General features: G+C 38.2%; 1 protein-coding gene and 1 long non-coding RNA gene across 3 annotated transcripts in view; one reads left to right on the top strand and one right to left on the bottom strand.

The window, feature by feature from the left end:
• The window catches only part of GABRA2 (gamma-aminobutyric acid type A receptor alpha2 subunit), a 63,133-nt gene extending 56,640 nt beyond the window's left edge, over positions 1 to 6,493 (bottom strand). Inside the window, exons 1-3 of one of the 2 annotated variants that reach the window (XM_017805408.1) lie at positions 6,448 to 6,493; positions 5,742 to 5,830; positions 3,097 to 3,212 (exon numbers count right to left, since the gene is read on the bottom strand). In XM_017805408.1, the coding sequence (XP_017660897.1) occupies positions 3,097 to 3,212; positions 5,742 to 5,812 (187 nt within the window). In that variant the 5' untranslated portion in view covers positions 5,813 to 5,830; positions 6,448 to 6,493. Of the gene's footprint in view, positions 1 to 3,096; positions 3,213 to 5,741; positions 6,296 to 6,447 lie in introns of those variants that run through there. The other variant, XM_017805414.1, reaches the window with a different exon arrangement.
• Positions 6,006 to 24,801, top strand: part of LOC108492767 — a 44,605-nt gene continuing 25,809 nt past the window's right edge. Inside the window, exon 1 of the long non-coding RNA XR_001873225.1 lies at positions 6,006 to 6,117. This is a non-coding gene — a long non-coding RNA (uncharacterized LOC108492767). The remainder of the gene's footprint in view (positions 6,118 to 24,801) is intronic.

Raw genomic sequence — 24,801 nt, 5'->3', positions numbered from 1 at the left:
TTTGTTTTGAAGTGAAACTTGTAATTTATTTTGATGCCTAAGCAGAAATGGCATGGAATGTTTGGGTAAAACAGTTCATGTCAGAACTAAAAGTGTAGTCAAAAGTGTTCTACCTGCAATCCTGTGCTTAGCATAAAATGAGTACAGAGAAAAAATCTCCCCTTGTATACACTCAGGCAGATCCATACAAACACAGTAGGTTGGGGTATTATCTAAGTCATATGAGATGTCTCTGGCTTCAGAGGATTGTGCAATGTCTTCTTCTCCCTGCCTGCACCCATTTTGCAGGTTATTTCATCGCTGTAGTGTTCATACATCATTCAATTGGCTGCTAGGACAGCCAATAGCCAACAGCCAAAACCTGTTTATACAACAGATATAAACGACCTGTTTATATCACCAGTAAAACTTAAAGCTGAGTCGTCTATGGAAAATAGTACTCAGTTTTGAAGTGTAGTGATGTATCAGTAAAGCATCAAGTTACATACTGTAAGTACTTACACCAAGTCTCCCAGTAAAATTAATTACAAATCTATCCTTCAATTCAAGAACTAATTCCCAAACATACATACTCAGCTGAATTTATATACAGTCTTTCAAGGAGCCCATATGTTTCCATTTTGTGGGTCAATGGTTAGCTAAATTGACAGTGTTAAGCTAAAACTTTTCATTACTAAAAGAATGAGCTGAATTTTTGCTCTAAGACATCTCTGAAAATGTCTTTCACAGCAAGTGAAAATGGGCTGATGGACAGCTCTTGCTTTCAGAAGACTTTAAAAGAATCCATCTCAGACCCTGGACTATTTCTGTTGTAGCACATGTTAGGCCAGATTGTGATCTCAGTCATAGTAGAGTAGCATGATTATGCAAACGGCTATGCCAAAGTAAACATTCTACTAGTTTCAGCTGAGCTATTTCAGATTCGTAAAAATGCAAGAACAGAACTTAGACTAAGTATATTAAATTAATGATGTGTATCATGGTCAGAATGCAGTAATCTATGCAAAAACACTTTTAGAAACTGCCAAGGCACATAGTGTTGAAAAAAATTAATTATTTCCACACCTCTTTTCAGAGTATAGGTCAATAGAGAAAAAGGGATAAAGTGCCACAAAATTTCTGAAATATAGAAGTCCATAATTACTATGCATTATGTACAAAAGCATTGTCTGGTATACTTCATATCACGGATTATCACAACTGGCATTTACAAGTGTTCTTTTAAACTGTAGGAATCCATCCATCCACAACTGAAGTATTCTTGAAGATTAAGATTAATGTGTCATGAATCATCACGGTTTAATATGCATGACACAGTTCCATTTCACACATGTTCTGCATGGGTTGATTGTTGTGCATACTAATATCAAACAGATATAAATTCTTTAATTTTTGTGCTCCCAAAGTATGTTTTAATTACCTAGGAGGCTTCATGCAGGAAAAAAGGAAAGTATTTTGAAGTAGATTCAATGAAAAATCTAAAAGAAAAATCCATTTGATTTTTTTTTAATATCATGTTCTTAACAATTTAAATTTTAATATTAAAAAGAATATTTGATATGCAAAGGAACTGCAGACTGCTCTGATTAAATGGCACATTGCTTGTTGTAAACAAGAAAATAAACTTTCATTATTTTTCTAATAAAGAACCTGCCAACTGAACACGAGCTTGGTGATATGAAATGTTTCTGCAAGTCATGGTATGTGTATACAATGCCTAAATTCTTAAATTTGGGTATTTTGCAAAGAAATCAAAATTCCATGTAAAATATCACTATATAAATTCTCACATCAACCGTGCTATAAGTCCCATTTTATGTATGATCTAAATTAAAAAGTCTTTAAATGTAAAATATTTCACAAGCCTCCATTATACAGAGGCCAGAAATGGACATGAAAAGATATCCTAGGTTAAAAATAATGTATAATGAGAAAGCTGTTTCCGGCCAGCGCCAGCTCCCACTTTCTGCTGTGTCAGATGCAAGCTATGATTCTCCAGGACCAGAAGAGCAGCAGAGACACAGGTTAGGATGGAATAGTGTTGGATAAAAACTGTGAGCTTTAACTAATTCCTAATTTGATCAAACTGAGTTGTTACTGTAATTTCCATGGAAGGTAGAGCACGTCTCTAGCTTTGGGCCCGATCTTACTGAAATCAAGAGGAATAGGAATGACTCCCAGGGATTTTGCACTAGAATTAGTTTTAGCAAGCTGAAACAGTTTCCACTTGAAAATGATAATTATCGAAACTCTTACAGATAATAACAGTAATAGTAACAGTGTTTGATACATACATGTTAATGTTAGCATAAACAGCAGATATACAGTAATAGTAGATAAAATATTATCAAAACTAAGATATTCAGCCCTTCCCCATACCAGAGATCTTTTTGCACAGTAATGTTTTCAACACCTTTAAATTTCTTGCCTACATACTGACATAAGCTGGCATAGAGCTTTAAAATGAAAATACGAACTGACATTTTGAAAAATAGTGGACAATCATGGCACTAGAGTACAGTGACCTCTGTCTTCCAGTATTCTCTTATTTCTTTATTTCTTTTTCCAAATGCCTAAATAAGTGCAAGGTGTCCAGAAACAAAATTTATATTACCAATGAAACCCTAGTTCCAAGGAAGTTAAAATACATTTCCAATGAATTTACTGGGCCAATAAATGAATCTACAGTGTAGAATTCACACACACCACACAAAACATTTGTGCAGATTTCTAAAAACATATATTCATCGCATTGCAGGAAATCAAGCCTGCATTCCTTGTTCAACCAAAATTCCCTGGCTGGAATAACAGCTTTAGATGTTATTTTTGTTCTCATTCTGGTTTACTTTGTTAAATCATCAGATTTTTTTTTCTTTTTACTTAAGATAAATGTGTGAAAGTGCCTCCTTTCCATTCATAGATGTTATCTTCCTCAAACTTCAAATGATTCATCTGGGTGAATGTAGTTATAAATAATTTATCAAGATACATACCAGTTGTTAGGAAAAAAAAAACCCCGAAGGAGGAATATCATTGCATAAAATCTGAACATTAAAATTGATTTTTAAAAAATCAATCTTTAATTGGTTTTATTACCTCCTAATCCAGGTCTGAGGCGATTATCATAACCATCCAGAAGTCTGTCTAGAATTCTTGTAAAGATGGTGATGTTATTCTTAGCTTCATCTTCCAGGGAGTCAGCCAGCACTGATCTAAATGGACATTTTACATTTTAGAAAATGCTAGGTATGTTTTAAGATACACTCAACATGCGGTTTTTCAGGCTGGCCTTTAACTTGCTGCACTCTAACAGGAAGGGTGTAGTTAACAGTATATGAGCATACAATTTACATGTATATATACAAGAAGTTCAGAAATATAAGAGTCAATGACATACTATTTAAAATTTCAAGGAAGTCATTTTCCAGTAGTCTCTACTTCTAGTCATCGTTGCCTCACTGTGAATGCTGTTTCAAAGCTCCAATAACACATTTGGCTGTGTAGGTGAAAAAGCCTGAAAGAGCTTCCCAGGCCTCAGTGGCACATCACTTAAGGACCATCTCCTTCCAGCTCTGTCTTATCTGTCCTCACTTAGGTATACTCTATCTGTGGATAAATTCTGTGGATATGCTTCCACCCAATGGTCATGTAATGTACATGACCAGAAGAACTAACATGAGGGAAAACTCCAGTGATCATGCTCAGGGAGTCCTCTGACGCCAGCAGTTGGTGGGTGGAAACAACAATGCTGACTAGCAAGCTGCAGGATAGCTGTGAATAGCCTTCATATTTTTAAAATGTTATTTTGTCATAAAAAGCATTATCTCATATTCCACTAGATGCAGACAAACCTTATAAAAGTTGGATAGAGAAAGAAATAATAAATAAAGAATAAAGAAGAATCTATAGATCACCAATTGTTTCAAACTTCCCCAATAAAGAAAGAGACATTACAGCCTTTATGGGTCAAATCTCTGTGGAACACACTAGGGACTGGAACATGAACCTGCTGCCCAGGCAGCTATGGTGCTTAACAGTCCTCTGGGACCTGGGCACCCAGACCAAAGGGGTTTGGTGTCAGGGAAACCCTCACATGCAGAAAGCCTCACATATGCAACTGTTACTGTGCCAACAATTTTAAGCACCATGCATGTGAAATGCATGAGCTCATTAGTCTTACCTACTTAATACCAGTATATTGGTATCAAGAGAGTAAAGCATCATATGCTACATGCATTACCATTTATACCTTTTCCAGCCATCTAAATTTTTAACCTGAAATGTTTGAGTATTTATCATCTCTGAATGAACTACTGATCAAGGCATTCTGAATGCCATAAAAGCAAGCATATTTTCTTCCTCCTCCAAACCAAAAGTAGGTTTGGGTGATGCTTTCTCTAAAGCAAGCTATAAAATGACTAAAGACAGGGCTTTATCTTGGTCTCCAGTTCAACAGCATAGAGGAAGTATTTAAATGTAAATCATTGCAGTCGGTGCTTTCCACCACATAAAACACATAATCAACCCAAATCAGATAACTTCGAAAGAACACATCAAAACGTCATGTGTGATTTTACTGATGTGTCAGTTTTTTCTTAATTTTAATTATTGGATGGATCATTTTTTTGTTTGTGAAATGTATTTCTGTACCATAAGTCTCTGCCATTTTTAAGCCTCTCTTTAAGATACAACAGTTTTTTGAACCCAAGACTCCACTAAGAAATTAGATCTTAAAATTATATCAAATTAGGGTCAAATCCTGCAAACTTTACTCAGGCATAAACTCCTTAATTACGCATGTAGTCTCTTTGACGTCAATAAGATTACTCACTTGAGTAGGGTTTGCAGGATCTGGCCCACTGTGACTCAACTAATACTGCACCATAGTTAGGTATAAAGTGAGATAGAAAATGTAGTTTCAAGAAATATTTTGTTCACTGGGAAACAAACAAAAATAATTGCAGACTTTTAAAATCATATAAAACTTGCATTATTTGGCATACAACCCTTACCATATTAGGACAAGACCTACTGCAGCCAAAGAACCAAAGCAAGTAACTGAAGTTACAAACTAGAATTAATTACAAGTTTTGGGACTGCAAGAAACTCAAAAGTACTATGTGATTAAAATTACTTCCTCTTATGCTCTCACTTTAGAAATGGAGAACTTTAACACGAGAAAAGTTGATTAATAAATTATGTTATTGTTTTATTTTATGTGATTGTGAAGTTGTATGCTATCTCCACCTAGAGGTCTAAAGCTTTAATATCATTTTGAATTCTGTTATGTTTGACTAAAAAAAAAAATCAAGAAAAAAAAAGACATGCCCATATTACAAAATATTTAAGCATTATTTTAGAGATCGTGATTTGCCGTGTGACTTCATGATAATCTTTCTCCATCTTGACTGTTCTGTATGGAACAGAATAACAGTTATACAGTAACTCCAATAAATCTTTAAGATCCAATAAGGCATTTAAAGAAATTGCTGTTTTAATGGTGAAATAAAGCATGAATTCACAAACTGTTTAAGGACAAAAGACTAGGCTTTTATGGTCCCTAAACTACATTCTACTGCATTTGCTCAGAAAACTGTGTAATACTGCATTCAAACAGCTAAGAAAGATTTTTTCATTACGTTACGACATACTATACTTTTATAAGCTCTCACACAAGCTTATTCTTAACAGATTGGAACATACATGTTTGCACTGAACAACAAAACTAAATATCCTCTCACCTTGTTGGTAGCCACACCAATAAAACGAGAAGAACCAACTGCATCTCGGAGAGTGTCAGTTTCCTCTTCATCGCCGCTCTTTGCAAAACCTAACGGTGCAAGAAAAACACAAACCCACTCTCAACGACAGTCTCCGCCAAGCAGTGCTTTCAACTTAACTGGAGGAAAAATATGTCACTTCACTGGAGAAACCACTGAAATTCCGCAGCACTTTTCACTACTAGCAACTTATTGTATCTCCATCTTTCCCAACGATCCTGCTCTGTGCAAAGAGGCAACGTATGATCAGAAGTGGCATGTGAGCCGGCGCATCAGATGCTTTCCTGTTCCGTGATGTGAAAGCCCCAAGACGAAGAGGAACAAAAAATAAAAAAACGTATGTATGGGAGGACGGGGGTTTAACCACCCCTCGCCTCACTACGGCACACCGCAGCCGGGGGGGCGGGCGGGAGGCAGAGTCATGCCATTCGCCGGGGCTCGGTGCGGGGACCGCGGGCGAGCCGCCCTCGCCGCCGCCGAGCGCCCAGAACGTTTGACAGCTGCTCGGCAAAGCATCGGCGGCCGCCGGCGCCGCGGGCGGCAGTGGAGGGGGGCGCGGGGCGGCGGCGGGGGGCAGCCCCCGCAGACCGACAAGTTGCGGACAGCAGCGGAGCCCCGCCGCGGGCAGGCGCTGCCGGCGACGGGCGGGAACCCCCGGGGACCCTACCTGGGAGCTGCGGGCGGCCGGGACGGGGAGGGAGGGGGCAGAGGGAGGGAGGGCAGGAAGGCGCCACCGGCGAGCGGGGCAGGCGGCGCGGGAGGCGGGGAGCGCGGGGCGGCGGCGGCGAGCGCGGCCGGGACCGAGCGGCTTCCGAGCGGCGGGCGCGCGCCCGCGTGCCTGCGCGCGGCTGTGCGCGGAGGCGGGCGGGGGGGCGGCGGGCGCGGGGCTGCCCCGCGGGGCGCGGCGGGGGCGGCGCGGGCCGCGCCCCCGGCGGAGCACATCGCGCCCGCGGCAGAGCCCACCGCCCCCGCGGCCGGCGCGGGGGGCAGAGAAGATGCAAGTCACCCTGACGAGCCGCGGCTCCGGCCCCGGGGGCTCCCGCGGCCTCTCAGCCCGCGCGGAGCGGGCGGGCGCGACAACGTCGCCGGTGCGCGAACGAGGAACGGGGCGGAAAGCTCTCCCCAAAACGATACAAGATATTTTCCGTGGCCCTCTCTCCTCAGCCTTTTAATAGCCCCTTGTCAAGTGCGTGTGTGACAGGGCACAACCCCGGCAGCCGCCCGGCGCTCCCCGGTGTGCGGCGGGAGCGGGGAGCCGCCAGCCTCGGCTCCCACCCCGCTCCCCGGCTGCCTCATTAACATTCCCTTCCCCACTTGCCCATTGGCACAGTCTAATTGAAATGCAGAGAGAAGAAAAGTCTGTCATTTAAAGTGAGCTCAGGATGCAGACAGACAAGGAAACAAACCTCGCTTTTTTTCCCCTCCTCAGATTGCATTACTTTCTGTTGTATTCTCTTTTAAAGTACGTCGCCCTCCTTTCGTATATGCAGTCTGCTAGTAACTGGACTGCTGCTAGGGTTCATTCCCATTGATTTCAGGTTTTCCAGAGCAAGTAGAACAGGACAGGCTTGATAATTAAAGATAAGGGTTTATATTTAGTGTATCCTCATTTTGCATTGTTAACTCGGAAATAATTAAATAATGCTGGCAGTAATGTTTCAGCTTTTTATTTCTTTTTAAACCATTCCCCATCTATCTCCTCTTCTTTCACTCTCTTAACTGCCCAAAGCGCCAATCTCAGTTATCCTCTCTTTATGTCACTGGCCTACCTACTTATTGCATTTTGACTGAAGTTGTTTTGATGAGATTTGCTTCTGAATCAACAACAGTTCCAAAATGAACATGTGAAATTGGATGCACAGACACTGGGGGGGAGATAGGAAAAGAAGAAATAAAAATTTCTTCAGTTACCTATAGAATCAACTACTAAAAATTGGAGGATTCTTTTTCCTACTCCTCTCTCTGCTGTTTTACATTTGTTTTCTGCTTCCCAATTATTGAAGCTTGCAACTGGAGGTGTCCTTGTTTTCCTTCTCCTTTAGTGGCTTAATGACTCTACAACAGAGCATGAGAAACAAAAGAAGGAAGAAAAGCTCTTGGGCTGTCAAGACAATTTGTTACTTCCAACTTTGAGGTATTTCATAACTAGCAGTAAGACTGGGAAGAGAAAGGGAATGAACTGAATGGCTTTGTTTTAAAATAACCAGTAAAACGACAGCCCAAACTGTGGGAAGTGACACGGATAAAGACACAAGTGCAGAAACTGAAATCTGAAGAACACTAATTCAGCAGCTAACTAACCCTGGTTGTGTCTAAAGTACAAGGCCCTCCTCTTTCCCTGTCCAGATGTGAAATGTGCTCAGTTCATTGTCAGATGAGCATCAATGGTCAATCTAAAGTCTTCTTTGGATCTTTCTGTAAGTTCCATGTATTAGGAATTAATAACTGATATTAAATGCAGAATCAACCCTCACAGTAAAGACAACTAGTTTAAATTACTTGTCCTAAGTAAGGGTGGCTTCACAAATATTAAAATGCAGGAAAAAAGAAACCACTAAAAGTGAAGAATCCTCATGATTTACTCTTATTGGAAATACACCATTTAATCAAAGAAGAATATTTTTTCCATGGGTATTTATTGCATTCCTTTCCAAAAACACACTTCCAGTAATTATAATACTGAAACTATAATCTAATTTTCATATGTGAGTTGCATCAAAAAGTAGAAAAACACTGTCATTAAGGAAAGTAGTTACAGTGGTTCCATGTTGCTGTGATAGCATATTGTCATTCTTCAAAGGCCACATGGGGTAGGTACGTATTTATAATGAGCTTATGTTCACAGCCTTCCCCAAGAAAAATGTACTGGGTTTTAGGCTCTAATCACAATTATTACCTGTGATGTTCTTTGAGATTTGCCATAGCTTCTTGCACTGAAGTCATGCTTCAGATTTGAAACTTGAAAATAACTTCTCATTCTCATTTTAGACAAGTTGGACAGCCCTATGGGGCATCCCAAATCACAGGAAAGCTGAGTACAGAGACACACAGAGACTACTGTGGCAGTGTGAGAAATCAGAGGCAATGTAATTACTAACAGAGAGAAGGTTAGTTATGCTAGTCCTACATGCTTATAACTTGTGCTGCTGAAGAACTGGAAAGCATTTGGGGAGAAAAGTGTGGTAGTGGTGAGGTTTTATTGTTTTTTGGGGTTACATGCAAGCACGGCTCACAAATACTAGATGTGTTAGCTCTCGTCAGTTAGAAACAGTGTGCTTTGGTCCTCTCAGGTGCACAGTCAGCAGGGAACCTTCCCTTCTGCATTAATATTCGTGGTGTGATATTGAATGCTGTCATTCACTACTGAATTTCAATTAGCTCTAAGTGATATGCAGCATCCAACACATCACTAGGGTTTGTGAGACGCTTCTGAGTCCTGATGCAAGTGCCCTGGAAGGTAGAGAATCATGCCCTTGGTTTGAATAGGACTTGAAATAGTCCACTGGAGGCAGTATATTTGCTGAAATATAGAAATAGAATTCAATTCTTATTTTGATATTTAAAAAATCTTAAAAACAAACAAAGGATTTTACAATCCTATTATTCCTCCTTGCCAAGGATCTCAAAACTGTGCACAGGCTGATAAATGATGTTACCAATTCTTTTGTGAGATTTGAAAGACTTCAGATGTGAGCACGAATTGAATAGCAGGGTAGGTATGTGACATTTCATAAGCACTTCTTACAGTTTAGAGGTAATAGAAACACAAGAGAGGTTAAGCCCAGACTAGTCATTATCCAGACTGCAGAACACTAGATTGAATGCTTCCTTTGAAATAGTGCTTAAAGGAATCCTTTATAGGAAAAAGTTATACCATTCTTCAGGCAAAATAAATTACTCAAAACCAATACCTTCAATTTGTAGCCACTAGGGAGGTGACAGTAATCATTTTCTGTCATGGACATAATCAAGCAATGCAAAACAGAACTTAACACACAATGCTGATCTGGGGTACATTCTGCAGTATAACAATTACAGACAAAAATTTTGGCAGATTGAGGTAATCATCATTTACTTTGTACTGCCTGAGAATAATCCCCACCCTTATATCTAGGCCAGCAGCACTCTGAGCTGTAAGGATATAAACAATAGTCACTGGAGTTCAATGAAGTTAGGTATATGTGTGAAAATTACAGAATCACTGGATACTCTGAATTGTAATGGACCCACAAGGATCATTGAGTCCAACTCTTTAGTGAATGGCCCACACAGGGATCAAACCCCTGTTTGACTTTGGTGTTATTAGCATCATGCTCTAAACAACTGAGCTAATTTCAGCATCAAAATCGAATTGATAGATCAGAAATTTTTGTATGTGATATAGCAGTGGATTTTTTTAGTAAAAATTATGCTTTTTATATTTCTTATATCTAATAACACATAAAACATGTCTCAATATGATATTATTTTTAATAGACTGTTTTATTTATCCTTTTAAAATTTCTATTTATATTAATTAGTTTAACATCTGTGCATAAATGCAAGTGTTTGAGATATGTATCCAAGATATAATTTCTGTGCAATTTCAAACATGTATATTATTTTATTTTCTTTCTGTAAATAATGACAAAACAAAACATTGAAGGGGGGAATTAGTTTTGACCAAGTCACTCCCTAGACTGATTCATCATGCAGGTACATGAACATTAATCTGAGCAAAAAGAAGGGAAAAGCTGCCTCTTTTCAGGAGCAGCTCCAAATTATGTCCCAAAGAATGATGATGGAAATCAGATTTCTGTAAGAAAAAAAGACTTGGGTCTCAAAAACTCTTCCAGTCACTGACTTTATGCAAGACTGCACCCCAAATTCCTCAGGTGAAATTATTTTGAAATGTGCCATTCAACAGTAGATGCTAGTATAATAAACAAGAATGCAAGAAAAATCTTACAGCTTTATGCCGTACTCTCTGTTGTAAGTGCCTGAGCAACTTTTAATCTTCGGAGTTTTCCATCTGACTTTGACACTCATGGATTGGGAAGAGCTGCTGTGTTTGTTCAAAAGCTCTAGCTATCATACAGACTTCCTGACTGAAGAACAAAAGTAAGGGGCCAGTGCCAGCTTTATTTCAACTGCGTGTAATCAGCTTGAAGTTACTTTCCAATGTGCACTGGGAAGTTCAGCAGAACAGGAAATTGAAATGAGCTTTCCCACCTTAAATATTGATGAATGTTTTTTTCTTTCCCAGGATTATACTTCTCCCAGATTTGAACCTTAAATACCACGTGAGGATTTTTAGTTTTCTCCAAATGCACTGAGATCTAAAGAAAAAGTGAGCAGAGACTCTTTGCTGTTAGTAGTAGTGAGAATTACATCATCCTTTTAGAGTAGGTCTTCCTTCATGGGACAAATGTAAGGCAAGCGGCAGAGGACAATCCAACACGTGCACTGGCTGTGACAGGAGAGCTCAGATGAACAGAACTGGCTAATAGCTCTTGTTCTGAGTGAGAGGAAGGGGAGATCTGCTTTCGTAAAAGCAACAGTTTCCTTCAACTGTAAATTCCTGTTTTCTGTTTTATATCTCTGAGGAGACCACATATCACAATAGGCTAAAAGTGACTTTACAGCAAAATGAAACCTTTGCTTGGGTAGATAAGACAGAATGCAGAAAATGCAAATATATATTAAAATGTTTCATAAATATAATCACAGTTGCGTTACTTGTGCAAAAACAATGTATTTTATCTTTCAGCTATTCACTTAAATATTCCTTGGACTCTGAAGACATTTTTCATGTAAAGCAACACAGATTCGTGATGTTTCATGTTTCAAGTGTCCAGTTTGGGGGAAGTAGAGCTTGTTTCTTACAGGGATAGTAATATACTTAATTTCTAAAAAGCAGCATTACAACATGGAACTACATTGAGATTTATTTTGTTTGAATATATTTTGAAGTTCAAAACAAAATCCCCTTCTATTACTACAATGAGATTGATATTTAGAGAAAGTTTTACAAATATTGGGCCATTTATGGTCAACCCTTTTTCTAGGAATACAAAGAAAGGTGAGACACTAGACTTCTGCCATTTTGTGTTGCCCACAAAATTGCCAAGTACCACTTGCAGTCTGGAAATATGAGGAATCATTTGTCAATGGTTGTCTTTCCTTCTGCAAAAGCCTCATCTCCCCTTGTCACTAGCTAATACCAGCCATCCTTAATAACGTTCAATGCGCACAACTTTATCAATGACCAATGGATTTGCCTAAACCTCAGGGTCCCAGTCGAATTCCGAGAGGATGTGCTTCTGCATATCTTTTTCTCCCACCATAATGCAGCTTATAGGCAGATGATGCAATTGAACAGTGGTATTTCTATGTTTAAAATATTTAATTAATTAGTTAAATCTGCTTTTGGGGATTCAGCAACATGAAAGATCAGTAAAAACAAGCAGAAAGTTAAATGGAGTATAGTATGACAAACAAAGGAATTAATGAGGGATGAACTTTTCAGATAAACTGGTTCAAAATATACTGTTTTTCGTGAACAAGCACAAGTCACTTTAGAACAAAAAGCACAATGTAGACCTTCAGACTGCCTGAAAAGTGCTGAAATTTGCAGTGACAAGTTTTGAGCAGAAAAAAATCGTGGGGTTTTTATTCCTATTTTTATAGGAGGGCATTTAAATTTTTACTTTAAAAAAATGGATGCTTTTCTAAATTCCTGATAAAAAAATTCCAGCCTTTGGCCTCATTTCAGTGCTACTTAAAAGAATGACCAGAATTCAGTTAGCAGTCTGTTCAATAACTTCTCCTAGTCGGGAAAGCTTTCGTTGCTGATCCAAGATTACCTTATCTTGGGTGGCAAAAAGTCTGTATTTTAAAAATGATTCTGCCTCCCAGGACTTCAAAGAGTTTCCTCCTGTCTGTGACTAATGTTAGCTAAAACAACACACAAAGGTATGCTTCTATCACTAACAACAAATAATCAGAAGACAGTTCTAATATGAAATGTCTTGCCTAGCTTCAACAAGAACAAGAAAAAAATCACATCGCTCCATACTTGAGTCAACTATAGCTACAAATATAGTTACTTCTATAAAGTCTAGGTAGCAAAATTTAGGAGGAAGACTGTTGTTCTATGTCCTATGGTTTTTAGAAAAATACATAAACCATATAATTGCTTAGAAGCGTAACAGTAGTCTATAGCAGTTCACACATATTTTGCAAAAGCTGGGAGTTATTATAAATATATCTGGGTTAATTAACTGCCATTATAGTATTTTTATGCATTTAAAAGGAGAAGTAGCTTTTTGGCACACTGCAAATGACATATTATTCAGGATGACAAATCATGGTAAAGTCAGTGGCATAAACAATGGCATAAGCTGCTGGATTTTAGTGCCTGCTCCATGTATTGCTGTTTCCTAAATTGCCCCTTACTGCTCCAAGAGATAGAGAGATCAGGGAACTCCCAAGCTGGGAGGATGAGAACCACCCCAGCTCCTGAGCAGCTGGTTAGACACATTCTCAGCCAGCTCTGCTGGAGGAGGTTGAAGTACCCAATGATTGCTCCTGGCACAAACCTAAGCTGGCAGTATGAACCCTTCCTTCACTCTTCCATGCTTTAGTGCAAGAGATCTTTATGTGAATGAAAGTTCTCCATCTCATCTCTACTCACTTCCATATGTGCAAATGCCAAATACAGCCCTGGGCCATAGAAAAAGCTTCAGACTTTGGTCACTCTCAGTCCAGCCCCATTCTATTGCTTTGAGAATGCCCTAGGCTAGAATAAATAAATAACCAGATAAATGGATGACAGCTGGTATTAACAGTCCTGATTTGCTTTCCTCTCCTTTCAAGTAATGAATCACTAGTGAAAGAGTGAGGGAGGGAATCCAAAACATGCTTTCTCTTTCATATGTGAGTCTGCAGTAGCCATCCATCCTCCAAAAGGGGAGAAAACTGGGCTGCATTTTAATATTCATTTTCACAAAGCTGAGTCAGAACTGCCTGTAAGCGCAAAGGGATTTTTAAGGAAAAACAGAACTGCCCTCACATCTCACTAGTGTAGTGAGAATGTATAAATAGTTTTATACATTCTGCACATGGCAGATAGTTTGTGTCAACACGGTATTACATTTGTGAGCATCTGGGTAGCAACTGCTGGACACAAGAGAGCATTTGCTAGCAAAATATTATGCTATTGCCTACAAAGTGCTGTGTTACCCAAAAACTCTGCAAGGTGCTGTTCCAATCTGCCACACAGAAAGGGGTGCCCAGGGTAAGAGTTTATTAAACACCACCAAGATTATTTGAGAAGAGAGAACTTGTTATGTTCTAATTGTGGTACCTGGCTTTATGCTCTGAGCTTTTCTGATGGTCTCTACTGTCTAAGAACCTGGACAGGTCCTCATCTTGGCCTGGCCAGTCCCTGGCATGGGTGGACAAAACTGCATGCCAAATTTTGGGAACACAGCGATAGACCTCTCTTCCCTGATTAAATTTCCCTCTTTCCTCCACACAGTTTTCTCACTGTTCCATCTGACTTCAGAGGCTTGATCTGGTGCACTGCAAGTCCCTTTTTTCCTGGAAGCCCTGAGAAATGCTGTGGGTGCATGAGGACAGATTCTTCCCGGGGGAGTGCATCTGATGAAGGAAGCTTTTAGCTAACCTAAAATTGCCAGTGTATCAAAAAGCAGGCATGAGCATGGCCAGAAGTCACAAACACACTTGGGAGCTGGGGCAAGATTCTCCCCAGTGCTGGCTCTCCCTAAAAGCCTGAATTTGTTGACATAAACACCAGAGGAAGGGGGACAGTGATCTGAGACACTGGAGAGACACGAAGGAAGAAAGTCTATTTTTAATCTAATTTCCCAAGTCACATATCTCCAACTTTCAACTCCACACATCTCACAGAATTCCCACTCCTCTCTTTTGTTTCCCATTTACCACAGGTAACAGTTCACCAGGAACTTCATATCATGATATTTTTGACTGTGTGGTTTTTTGAATTATGTATTTAACCAGCAGGATTACTTCCACAAAAAATTGTAGATGGCTGTTACAATTCCCAACCACAGTTTGTCTTCAAGGAAAAAAATTGTAGCTGAATGGAGTCTTATTTAATTTTTTAAATTTTAAAAGACTACAGAGGCCTCTGCATAACGACCTTTCTACTGCTGTGAACCTAAAGCCTAGGTTATTATTAAAATAAGTAGCTAACTAGGACATCAGTCTACCAAAACCCACCAACAAGTTACTTTCAAGAAACTAAAGAAATAGTCTTTGGCAGACTTGTAGCTTTTACATATTTTCACTGGAGTAGTCTGGATTGCAGTAAATATATTTCTTCCCTGTTTTTATGTCACTCAATCCAGTCTCTCATGAGTACATTTAGGAAATGATAGATATTAAATAATTTCTTTCTGCACAGTGGCAGGTCTATCTTTAATTCAGGTATAAACACAACATTTCCTCAAAATCATTCTTATCCTGCATTAAAAAAAAAAAAAAGAAAGAAAAAGAAAAGATCAAATGGATCAAGCTATACAAAGAGACCATAAAAAAAATTTATTTAAATACATGTCTCTTACCTAAGTGTCTTTCTTCTTTAGAGTGATTTTTTTCTCAGCTTCCTGCATTTTCTACCACCCTGTTACATTTTAAGAAAGAAATTACAGGCTTCAAGCTTCTCCTCTGTTACGCCATAAAAACTTTGGAAAAATTGCTATTTCAAAGTTATTTCTTTTAATTTTGTGTACATTATTTTAAATGTAAAATGAGTCTTTGGTGTTCCATCACTTAAACTGAAAAAATATTTTGGCAATGAAGAATTTTGTACTTCACTAATACACCAGCAGTGTTGAGAACATGTCTCAAAAAGTGTGAACAGTACTTGTAAAGCTGTGTAACTCTCCTCAAATGACACAACATTTTATGTGGCTGAAAATGAAAGAGTATGTATGAGGTTGATCCTGAATACTATTCCAACACCATATTTAAACAAACTCTGCTTGTTTGCAATTTTCATTACTTTATGTGGTTTTTTTAGTTCAGTTCTGTCATAAATGCACTTTGTAAAACATTAATCTTAATTGTATGCAACCAATTGAATGTTGTTGTATCTTTCCTCAAGTTTTTATGTGTCTCTGCATTCCAGTCAACTGGCAACCCAAGTTGTAGTGTAAAACCCCCAACCAACGCTCTTGACTTCCACAGGGCCCATAATTCTTTCCAAGGCTTTTCACTTCAGAGACTCATTTGAAGGTGAGTCCTTTGGATATATTTCACAGAATAATGGCAGGGACTAGCACATTATTCCACTCAAATACTTGTGCTTGAGTGAGAGCATCCCTATACTGCAGTAATTTGGCAGAGAAATGTGAAGAAGCTTTGAAGTAGCTCAGATTCTGTTAACAGTGTAGAATTTGGCAATATGAGTGACAAAAATCGCCTGATAACATTGGCACTTTTGAGATGGCAGGGTGAACACTTGATGATCAGTAACTCCATGGCTCTAGTGTTTTTAATTCAGGTATGTTTGCAGGTTGCTCTATACTAGATGTATCAGGATGAGTCCCCCTAAAACCTTTATGATTTTCATACAGTTTTTATGAAACATATTTAAAATCCAAAGTTCTGCCTATGCTCCAAAATGTCCTTCCTGTACCTGTGATCTGATGGACTATGTAGAGGAAAATTAATATATTATTAACTGAAAAATTGGAATTTTTTACATGTATTGAGTTTGGAATAATCCTGAAGTATTATAAGATCATGGAAGGACTATTAGCATAATATATTTATACAAGGACAATGTATATTTAATCAGTACTTAATGGTGATATAATAATAGGTTTCTCATAGAGAATGACAATATGATTTTCATCTTCCTGAATTAATATTCTTGCAGAATACCGAAGACCATTTTTATACTTCACTCACATGCAGAAAGAAGAAATCTTTTTCTGAGCAAGTAAGGAAGCCTCTAAAACAAATCAAAGATGTGGACACTGAGCACAGAAGACTAATTAACTTAAGGCAAGTAACCCAGGAAAATGAATGCTGAATTCGGGGTAGTTCAAAACTTCAAGGATAATAGTTTAAAATGAAGCATTTATGGCCTTGAATAGTTAAGACCTTGTGAATTACTGTGTTCTATTCAGAAGGCATGAAACATTAAAGGTGAGAGGAATAGAAATAAGTCTGTATGTACAAAGTGATGGGAAGGAGAAAGGAAGAGCTCTCACGGAAGATTCCTCAAGATCCTCGAAGTCTACTCAGGAGATAGTGACCACTGCTACTGCACTATGAACAGGGGCATGGATGCAGGGAGGTTGTCGAAGGAACATGTGCAGGGGTTCCAGGCATGCTGGATTCCCCCTTAGGTGGTGTGTCTGGTGGATGCTGCACCTGTGGCAGGGTCTTCATGTTCCATGTTTGTAAGTAGCTTCTTTATAGTTATAATAAATATGGTACAAAACTGAGAAGCATACCTTAACATAAGAACCTACAAACACTTTTGATGAATGTTAGTCTGGCAACAACAGTAACATCTATTGCACAGATATTTAAATACCACCACTGTCAGGTTTTTGGAAAGAGCTGTCTTCACAAAAAATTGTATTTTATTAGAATAAATAATGTGTATTGATTCCATTTCAAACATACATATGAAACCTGCCTTTTTTTTCCAGGCAACCTCACTACGTCAGCTCATTATGGTTAAGGAAAAGAGATAAGATTAAAATATGTTGGGTAAGCAATTTTATTATGCTAAATGTTTACCATGTCTGCTCTAGAGCTTTTAAACACAAAATTACCTCTTTTTTTTTTGAGATTTAGCTGGCTGAAACAAACTCTACCTTATTCCAAAAGACATAGAGAACAAACTTCAGCTCTTTTCCTTGTTTAATAAGTTTAGGATATTCTCCTTAAGGCTCAGTGTGGATGCAGTGACATCACAGTTGTTTATTTTCTAAAAACATATATTCTGAATGCCTCAGCAGAGTAAAATAAGTGCTTTCACAAGTCAGAAATAAGTGAGGTTTCTCAAGTTTCGTGAAAATGCATGCATGGGTGAAGATCAAGTGTGTAGATTTTCTGCTGAACGGGAGAGTATTTTTACAAAACTGCCAAAGCATGTCTAAAATAATATTTTTAAAAATATAGCATCTTATTGTCATTTTATTGTGTAGCAAAAATTACTGGCCCTACAGCATCACCACTATTTCTTTGAAATCCTACTCCCTCAAATTTATTTTTTCTTGATCTGAAAGAATGAGCCATGGTTTATATTTTTAAATATAAATATATACACACACACTAAAAAACTGTGATTGATTACGCCTGATTTTGATTAAGCAGATATGCATTGTTCATTTCCATCCCAAAAGGGATCAAGTAAATAAAAAATGAATGAAAAATGTTAGCGAAGTCATTTAAGAATGAATGTGATTAGAATCCATATCCCCCTTACCATACCCAGAACTCTCAAGAGCAAATGGCAAATGTATTCCAGCCACTGGCAAGCAAAGAATAGATAATAAATCTCAGAGAAATGAGGAAGGTTAATGGAAGACCATAATAAGGAAAGTAAATTACCTCACAAAATTCAATTAAGAACTTTGATATCTACGGCTAAAAGTAGAAACCAGAGGTTCAGAGATACCTGGACATAGAATTATGTGTAATTGAAACAAGAAAATGTAGAACAAAAATGGTTTTTAGTAGAAAGAAGTCAGTTTTACAAAGGTGAAAGAGGGACAGAAGTATTTACTCCATTGCAAAAGCTTCTTTACTGGCTGGATTGGATACTGTTGTTTCATTACATGCAAGCTGGATTGAGTATTTTGATATTTCCTACAGTGTCATTGTCTGTCAAAGCCATTCTCAATGGTCAGGAATTCCCCCTCTCTTCCTGTCTTACATGGGGATGTATTCCCCAGTGAATTCTGTTCTACAGCCTTGTTTTTAACCTTGATTAATTAAAGAAGGTAAATGAGTAAGAATAAATACAAAGAACAAACAGTTTTCAATTACTTTGGGCTGCTATTAATATGGGATACAGTTAAGAGAGTAGCTTACAACCACTATCAACTCACTTCCAGGTCCTTATTCAGAATTAAGTACCAGAAATACAGACAAGTTTGTGCAATATGTTATTTTCTGATTTTATAAAAGACAGTACCCATATTTTAAAGAAGAAATTACGGAGATAAATGTAGTAGGACATTCGTAAAACTTGAAGTTAAAAGCATAACTTGAAGTTGTGCCTTTCTGCAGCAAAAAAAGCAATTAAGTATCAGTTAAAAATAAGGAAATGTCTCCTGGAGCTCAAGGAATTGTTGTTCACACACTTGGCCAGGAGAGGGACTGCTGAAGTCTGAGTCATGCTCTGCCCAGAAGAAGCTGCCTTAGTTATGCAGAAAAAGCATTTCCAGGGCAGTGCAGCTCCCAGTTAAAGAATTTTGCTTTTGGTACTAATCTGCAGCATGAAGGCTGTCCACCTGGAGATTCAGTGAAGTGCCCAAGCTTTCAAAAAATGAACCCACACCTCAAAATCCAGCATCTTCCCCTAATGGATGAAGGGGTTTATTTAGATTTAAAATGACAAAAGCACTTCTCCAGGGTTAGATGACTACAATACAACTAAATCTCAGCAATATCCGGGCTGTTTGCGGATAGGCTGACACCAGCAGTCAACTGGAGGCCAGCATTCCTTTCCATTCATCTACATCACTCACCTGCCAAGCAAGCCTTTGGCCCTCTCTGAACATTTTACATTTAACAAGCACAGACTGAACCACTAGTTCTCCCGATACTATGAGAACACAGTGATCATTGGTCTAACTTGTACACTTTTATGTTTCCAATAAAGGGCCCAGATTTCCAAATAAAGCTTGGAAATACATATTGTTATCATCCTTCTGTCTCTCCTTTTATATAATGACCTAGTGCAGTTTAGTTTCAAACATTTTCAATTTGCAGACCTCTAAAAACTTCTCAGTGGAGATATATAGTGAATTTAAGCCTACTAACAAAATGTTTCTCATGGTTTCATTTCTCAGACCCTTAGGGAAGGAATCCATACACTTTACAAATTAAAATCCACCATAGTGTCCAAGCCTTATCTTGATTGCAACCAACCAGTGAATGTGTCCTGTAGCTCTAATTGTACCATTTGATTTTACAGGTCTGCCTGGAGGCAGAAGGGTATAATTCCCATGTAAACAGTATTAAATTGGTGAGAATTGCCTTATATATATTGAACAGAATTGTGTGTTTCACTTTGCCAATGGTGATACATTTTAAAGAGATATTACTATTAGAAATTCTTCCTTTATTCAGCTAGAGTATTTTTATTTGTATCAGAAAAGTGCAAACATATCAACAAACTCAAGAAATCAATTTAACTGTATACATGTGCTTTACAGCCAGAGGAGTAGTATTCTGGAGAGTGAATCTCCCCTCTGCATATGCAGTGGTCACCTCAGATAGGTCATTTACGTGTTGCGTTCTGGCCTGTCCCTCATTATTCTGGTTGTTGGTGTGTGCACAGTAACCAGGTCCCAGGTACACTGTGCCAAGACAGGCAGTTGAGGCTGTATCCAAACTAGGATTTAAGCAGAATCTAGACCTCATGTTAGGTACTTCAATACATAGGGAATGCAGAAAGAGAGAGACCTCAAACAAGGTCCAGAACGGCTGCCTCATAGTTACACACATCTTCTCCTGAGCTTACAACCACTTGAAAAATCAAGCTGATATCTACTTTTAAAAAATACTGAGGCTCTTGGTTCTTCCCCTCTAGGCAGATGTTTATCTGCCAAATGCATTCTGACCCAGCTCTCCCATAAAGGCACCCCAGTCAGTGTCCTATTTCTGTGTGATACTGTGGAAACTTGTGTATCAACACACAACAGAACAAACTCCATTTCAGCTATGGGACTACATGCTGTTACGTAGAAACAAAAGGAATGACCAAACAGGATGGAGATCATGACAAGTTTCCTGGGTATTGGTATCAAAACAGGTTCAGAAGTCAGATGGATACTCTTTATACAAGTTATTTCCAGAAACATTGTGTTCTGGAGACAAACAAAAACAAAACCCAAAAGCAAACCAACAGACAAGCAAATAGAGAAAAAAAAATTATGCACACACACAGAAGTTTTTATTCTCTGTAATTCTCACTGACATTCCTGAAGAAATTGCTTAAAAAAATTAAAAACAGAGAGAAAAGTTAAGTTACTCTTTCTTTTCCCCATATGCTTCAGAATTGTCTAATTTGGATGCAGAGTGGTGGGTGGGTTTTTTGGATTTTCAAGGACAGTTGCTCCAATTGTACAGAAAAGCTCAGCATCCCTTCTATTTCTGACAGAGCAGAAAATGTCTAAGTAACTAGCAAAGTAGAAACAGCAAAATCTCTAAATTCTTACTTGAATTTAACCTCCAAGCTTCTGCCTATAGGTGACAGACTCCACTCCTCATTGATGCAAATTCTTTTAATCAATTAATTAATTCAAATTATGTACACCGTAAAATAAAGGCCTTTGTGTTTGAATTTCTTGTGCTGCAGAGAAATACTATTCTCTTCCTATTGTTATTGTCTAATACAAAAGTCACACAAAACATTTTTTGGAGAAAAGGTTTAAAATTCAGTGGCTTATGCAACTTGACACAGGAAAGTGTTGCATGAAAATGCAAGCTGTGCTATGTAAAGGTGATTGCAAAGCAAGCACTAATTTTAAAGCTAGCTCACTAGAGTACTTAAAAGACCTGTTAACCAACTTCTTGCTCACATGTAGGAGTTTCATAAAAACTCATTTTAGAATGTCTAGCGAATGTCTCCCCAGCCATTTCAAAGAGATTTTATCCCTTGTTATTTCAATATAGTAAAATGCTGAGCATATGAGTTTTCATATGCACAATAAGGTTGAATTAGTGCATTAAATAATCAGCCCCTAAAACTGGTCTGAGAAGAGACAAACTGTAGCGGCAAGGCCCTTATATAACAAGGAATAATTCAGCTCCTCGTGGTGTTGTAATCAAAGAGAGTTTATTTCGAAATTCCCGCTCCTTATATCTCTTAATACCATGTGACTTCTTCAGCCAGTAGAGTTATATGTGACCGCGCATGTTCTCTCGGGCCCATCTGCCCCGGCACATCCTTGTGCCTCCAGATACGCCTCCCACAACAAACTAGGCAATAACTGTGTTTCTCTTACTCTGGATTTATAGCTGTAGTTCTGCTATTAGCCTCTAAGTTTTTTTATGGTGCATTTGCATCTTTGATAAGTATTCCTGTCCAAATAAAGGTTTAAACAGACAACTAGAGTCAAAATAATGCTTAAATTTCATCAGGACAGGGACACAAATATGTCAGATTTATTTGAAACCAGCTATCTATAATTTAGGAACTGTCTTTAAACAAACTGAAAAGCCATTTAATAAATTCAGTCACAACGACCAACAGGAATCTTTTCTCTCTTTAATTTCAAGAGACATGACTGCAACTCCATCTCATGAGTATCTGCCAATGAACTCTTTTGATATAGACTGCATATTTCAGCCCTGGTATGCAATACTTGCTTCCATCCCAGAGGCACTGCTGAACAAATAAATCACTGCTTTTTGTGCAGAGATGACATTAGTTATACAGGTTAAAGAAATCTGAGTTATAAGTAATCAAATTTTAACACTGTGCTATGAAAGTATAGCCTGGATTACTTTTGCCTACTGTTACTCAAGAGATTTAAAAGAACATTCCCAATAATCTCATTTTAACATTTTAGATTGACACTTCACAATAGCTACAGCAGAGTCAATTGAATGTTTGGGTACCAGGATGCAGGAAGAAAGGGAATTCATTTGAATTGATTGCCTTTTTCAGCAATATCAGCTGTTCTATGAAATACATCAATAGCTTGCTCACTGTCCTTGTCCTACTCAAGAGACACTAGCTTTACTGTAAAATATGGTTTGAGCTTCAACATCAGAAAAGAGATGGGAATATAAGAATGTTGAATTATTGACATTCTCTTTATTTTTTTCCTTGAAACTGCTTTATCTCAAAAAGAAAGAAAGAAACTTCTGATAAAACATTTCAATGTAGTGGATCCCAGTTCTTAGACATCCTACTAGACACTGTAGTTGTAAAAAAATAAAAAAGGCTTTTTAACTGATAACACTGTTTCTTCAAATATATTTGAGACAGCTCTGGCATAGGGGATTGCCATACAGAGGTGTAAGTCTATGGGTGAAGTAGTTTCCACCCTATATGTTTTGTAAGGATATTTTTAAGGAGCAAGGCTTTTGCTTTCTTTATGCAAGAATATATCTCTTTTTTTAGAGCTTGAAAAACAAGATTGCTTCATTCCTTTGAAATTTTAATTTCAGCTCTTAAAAGAATGCAGAGACACCTAAAATATTTTGAGCCTTTATGTTTAGTTGCTTTTAAAACATGTACTAAACTGGAACATGTCCTCATTGCTTAATGTTCAGCCCTAGTCTGAACTCTCTCTCATCAGGGGTCTGAGGATGACAGGTCATCCTGTCCTATCCTATGTCTATCACTCAGCTCAAATTACTACCCATTCCAAATTGACATCCTTTTAAAGTGGGCAAGTAATAAACATTTCTGGCCTCTAGATCCATCTCAAGTTTCTTGTTTCTCATTCGCTATTGCAGAGGAATCATTATGACTAGCATTATAATCTTCATGGTGACATGTAGTGGTGGAAATTGCTGTACTGTGTGTGTCCAGGAGATACTGCTCCCTAGAAATAATGTGTCTGTGGAGGCAACAGGAGGATATAGGAAGTTAATTTCCTATATTATCAACTGGAAAAAGCCATTTTAAATGAACAGATTTTAAAATGAACAGATAGAGACTACATCAGAAAATTGCTCATCTCTCTAATTCATGCTATTGAAATAGCACTCAGGGACTGATTTGTGATAACCTGGTGATTCACTGGAAAGGGCTGAAGGAACAATATCCCCCTTGTTGACAATGATAAGCAAGAATGAGATTTCTTATTATTGCCAATGTATCTGCTGAAATTACTACTCAAGTACTTTCTACTATTGCTATTTTTCCTTCTGTTGTAATTAAAGTAACACCAGAAGAACACTGCCTTCTGCAGTGTCTCAATTAAACCAAGTCAGCTGCTTCACACAATCCTATCCAAGAGGGTTACAAGTGGAACAAGAGACAATATACTAACTTTAATAATGTTTCACAGGTTTTAGCACTTTCACTATTTAGTGGTGCCTTTATCTCAGAGAATTGTGCTTCCAAATATCATGAGAGTCTAGATGTTTTTGGGTTTTTTCTGAGGTCACATCCTCATTATTAATTTAACTGCAGTAGGATTTCTGGATTATCCTAGATATTAGAAGTATCTAGTATGTAAGGTGGCCGCTCATGACCTGAGGGTTTATTCTGCAATGACTCAGATAAAATTCCCTTTTCTTTCAGTAGCCAATTTGACTGAAGAAAAATAAGCATGGGAACACACTCTGTAATCTGATCCCAAACTTTAGGCAGGTTAACAGATGTGATAGTAAATGTAATTTGAATGCCAAGATCACGAGTATCAACTAGTTGCTGAGCAACATTGTCTGTATATATAAATTGGGCTTGGCTGTGACTTGGGTCCTCAGCCAAGAACATAGCCTCTTCATGGATGGACAGCTGAGACCTCGTGCCTGCAGAGGCAGGACCTACTCACAATAGCCACAAGAAGTGGGGAAGGGAGTCCTCACCCTAGTCCTGCATACTGAACCAAGTACGTGACCCATACGAAGGAGTATGAAGGGTGATTATTGCTTAAAAGAATGGGGATGAAATTACTGCTGTGGGATATATGGAGCATTTTCCCCTGGAGACTTTTATCCACACAAGTTATATCTAGTATGTATAAGTATGACTAATCTTTGCGAACGAAGATTTGGGAAAGGTCATTAACCCTTCGAGCCTGCGCGGTGGATTTTTTAGGTGAGACCCAGCGTGCGCTGA

The sequence above is a fragment of the Lepidothrix coronata genome, unplaced genomic scaffold, assembly GCF_001604755.1.
Source record: "Lepidothrix coronata isolate B3197 unplaced genomic scaffold, Lepidothrix_coronata-1.0 Scaffold0, whole genome shotgun sequence".
In the NCBI taxonomy this organism is placed as follows: Eukaryota; Metazoa; Chordata; class Aves; order Passeriformes; family Pipridae; genus Lepidothrix; species Lepidothrix coronata.
Note: the sequence above shows the minus strand (reverse complement) of the source record. Positions and strands in the feature narration are given on the sequence as shown.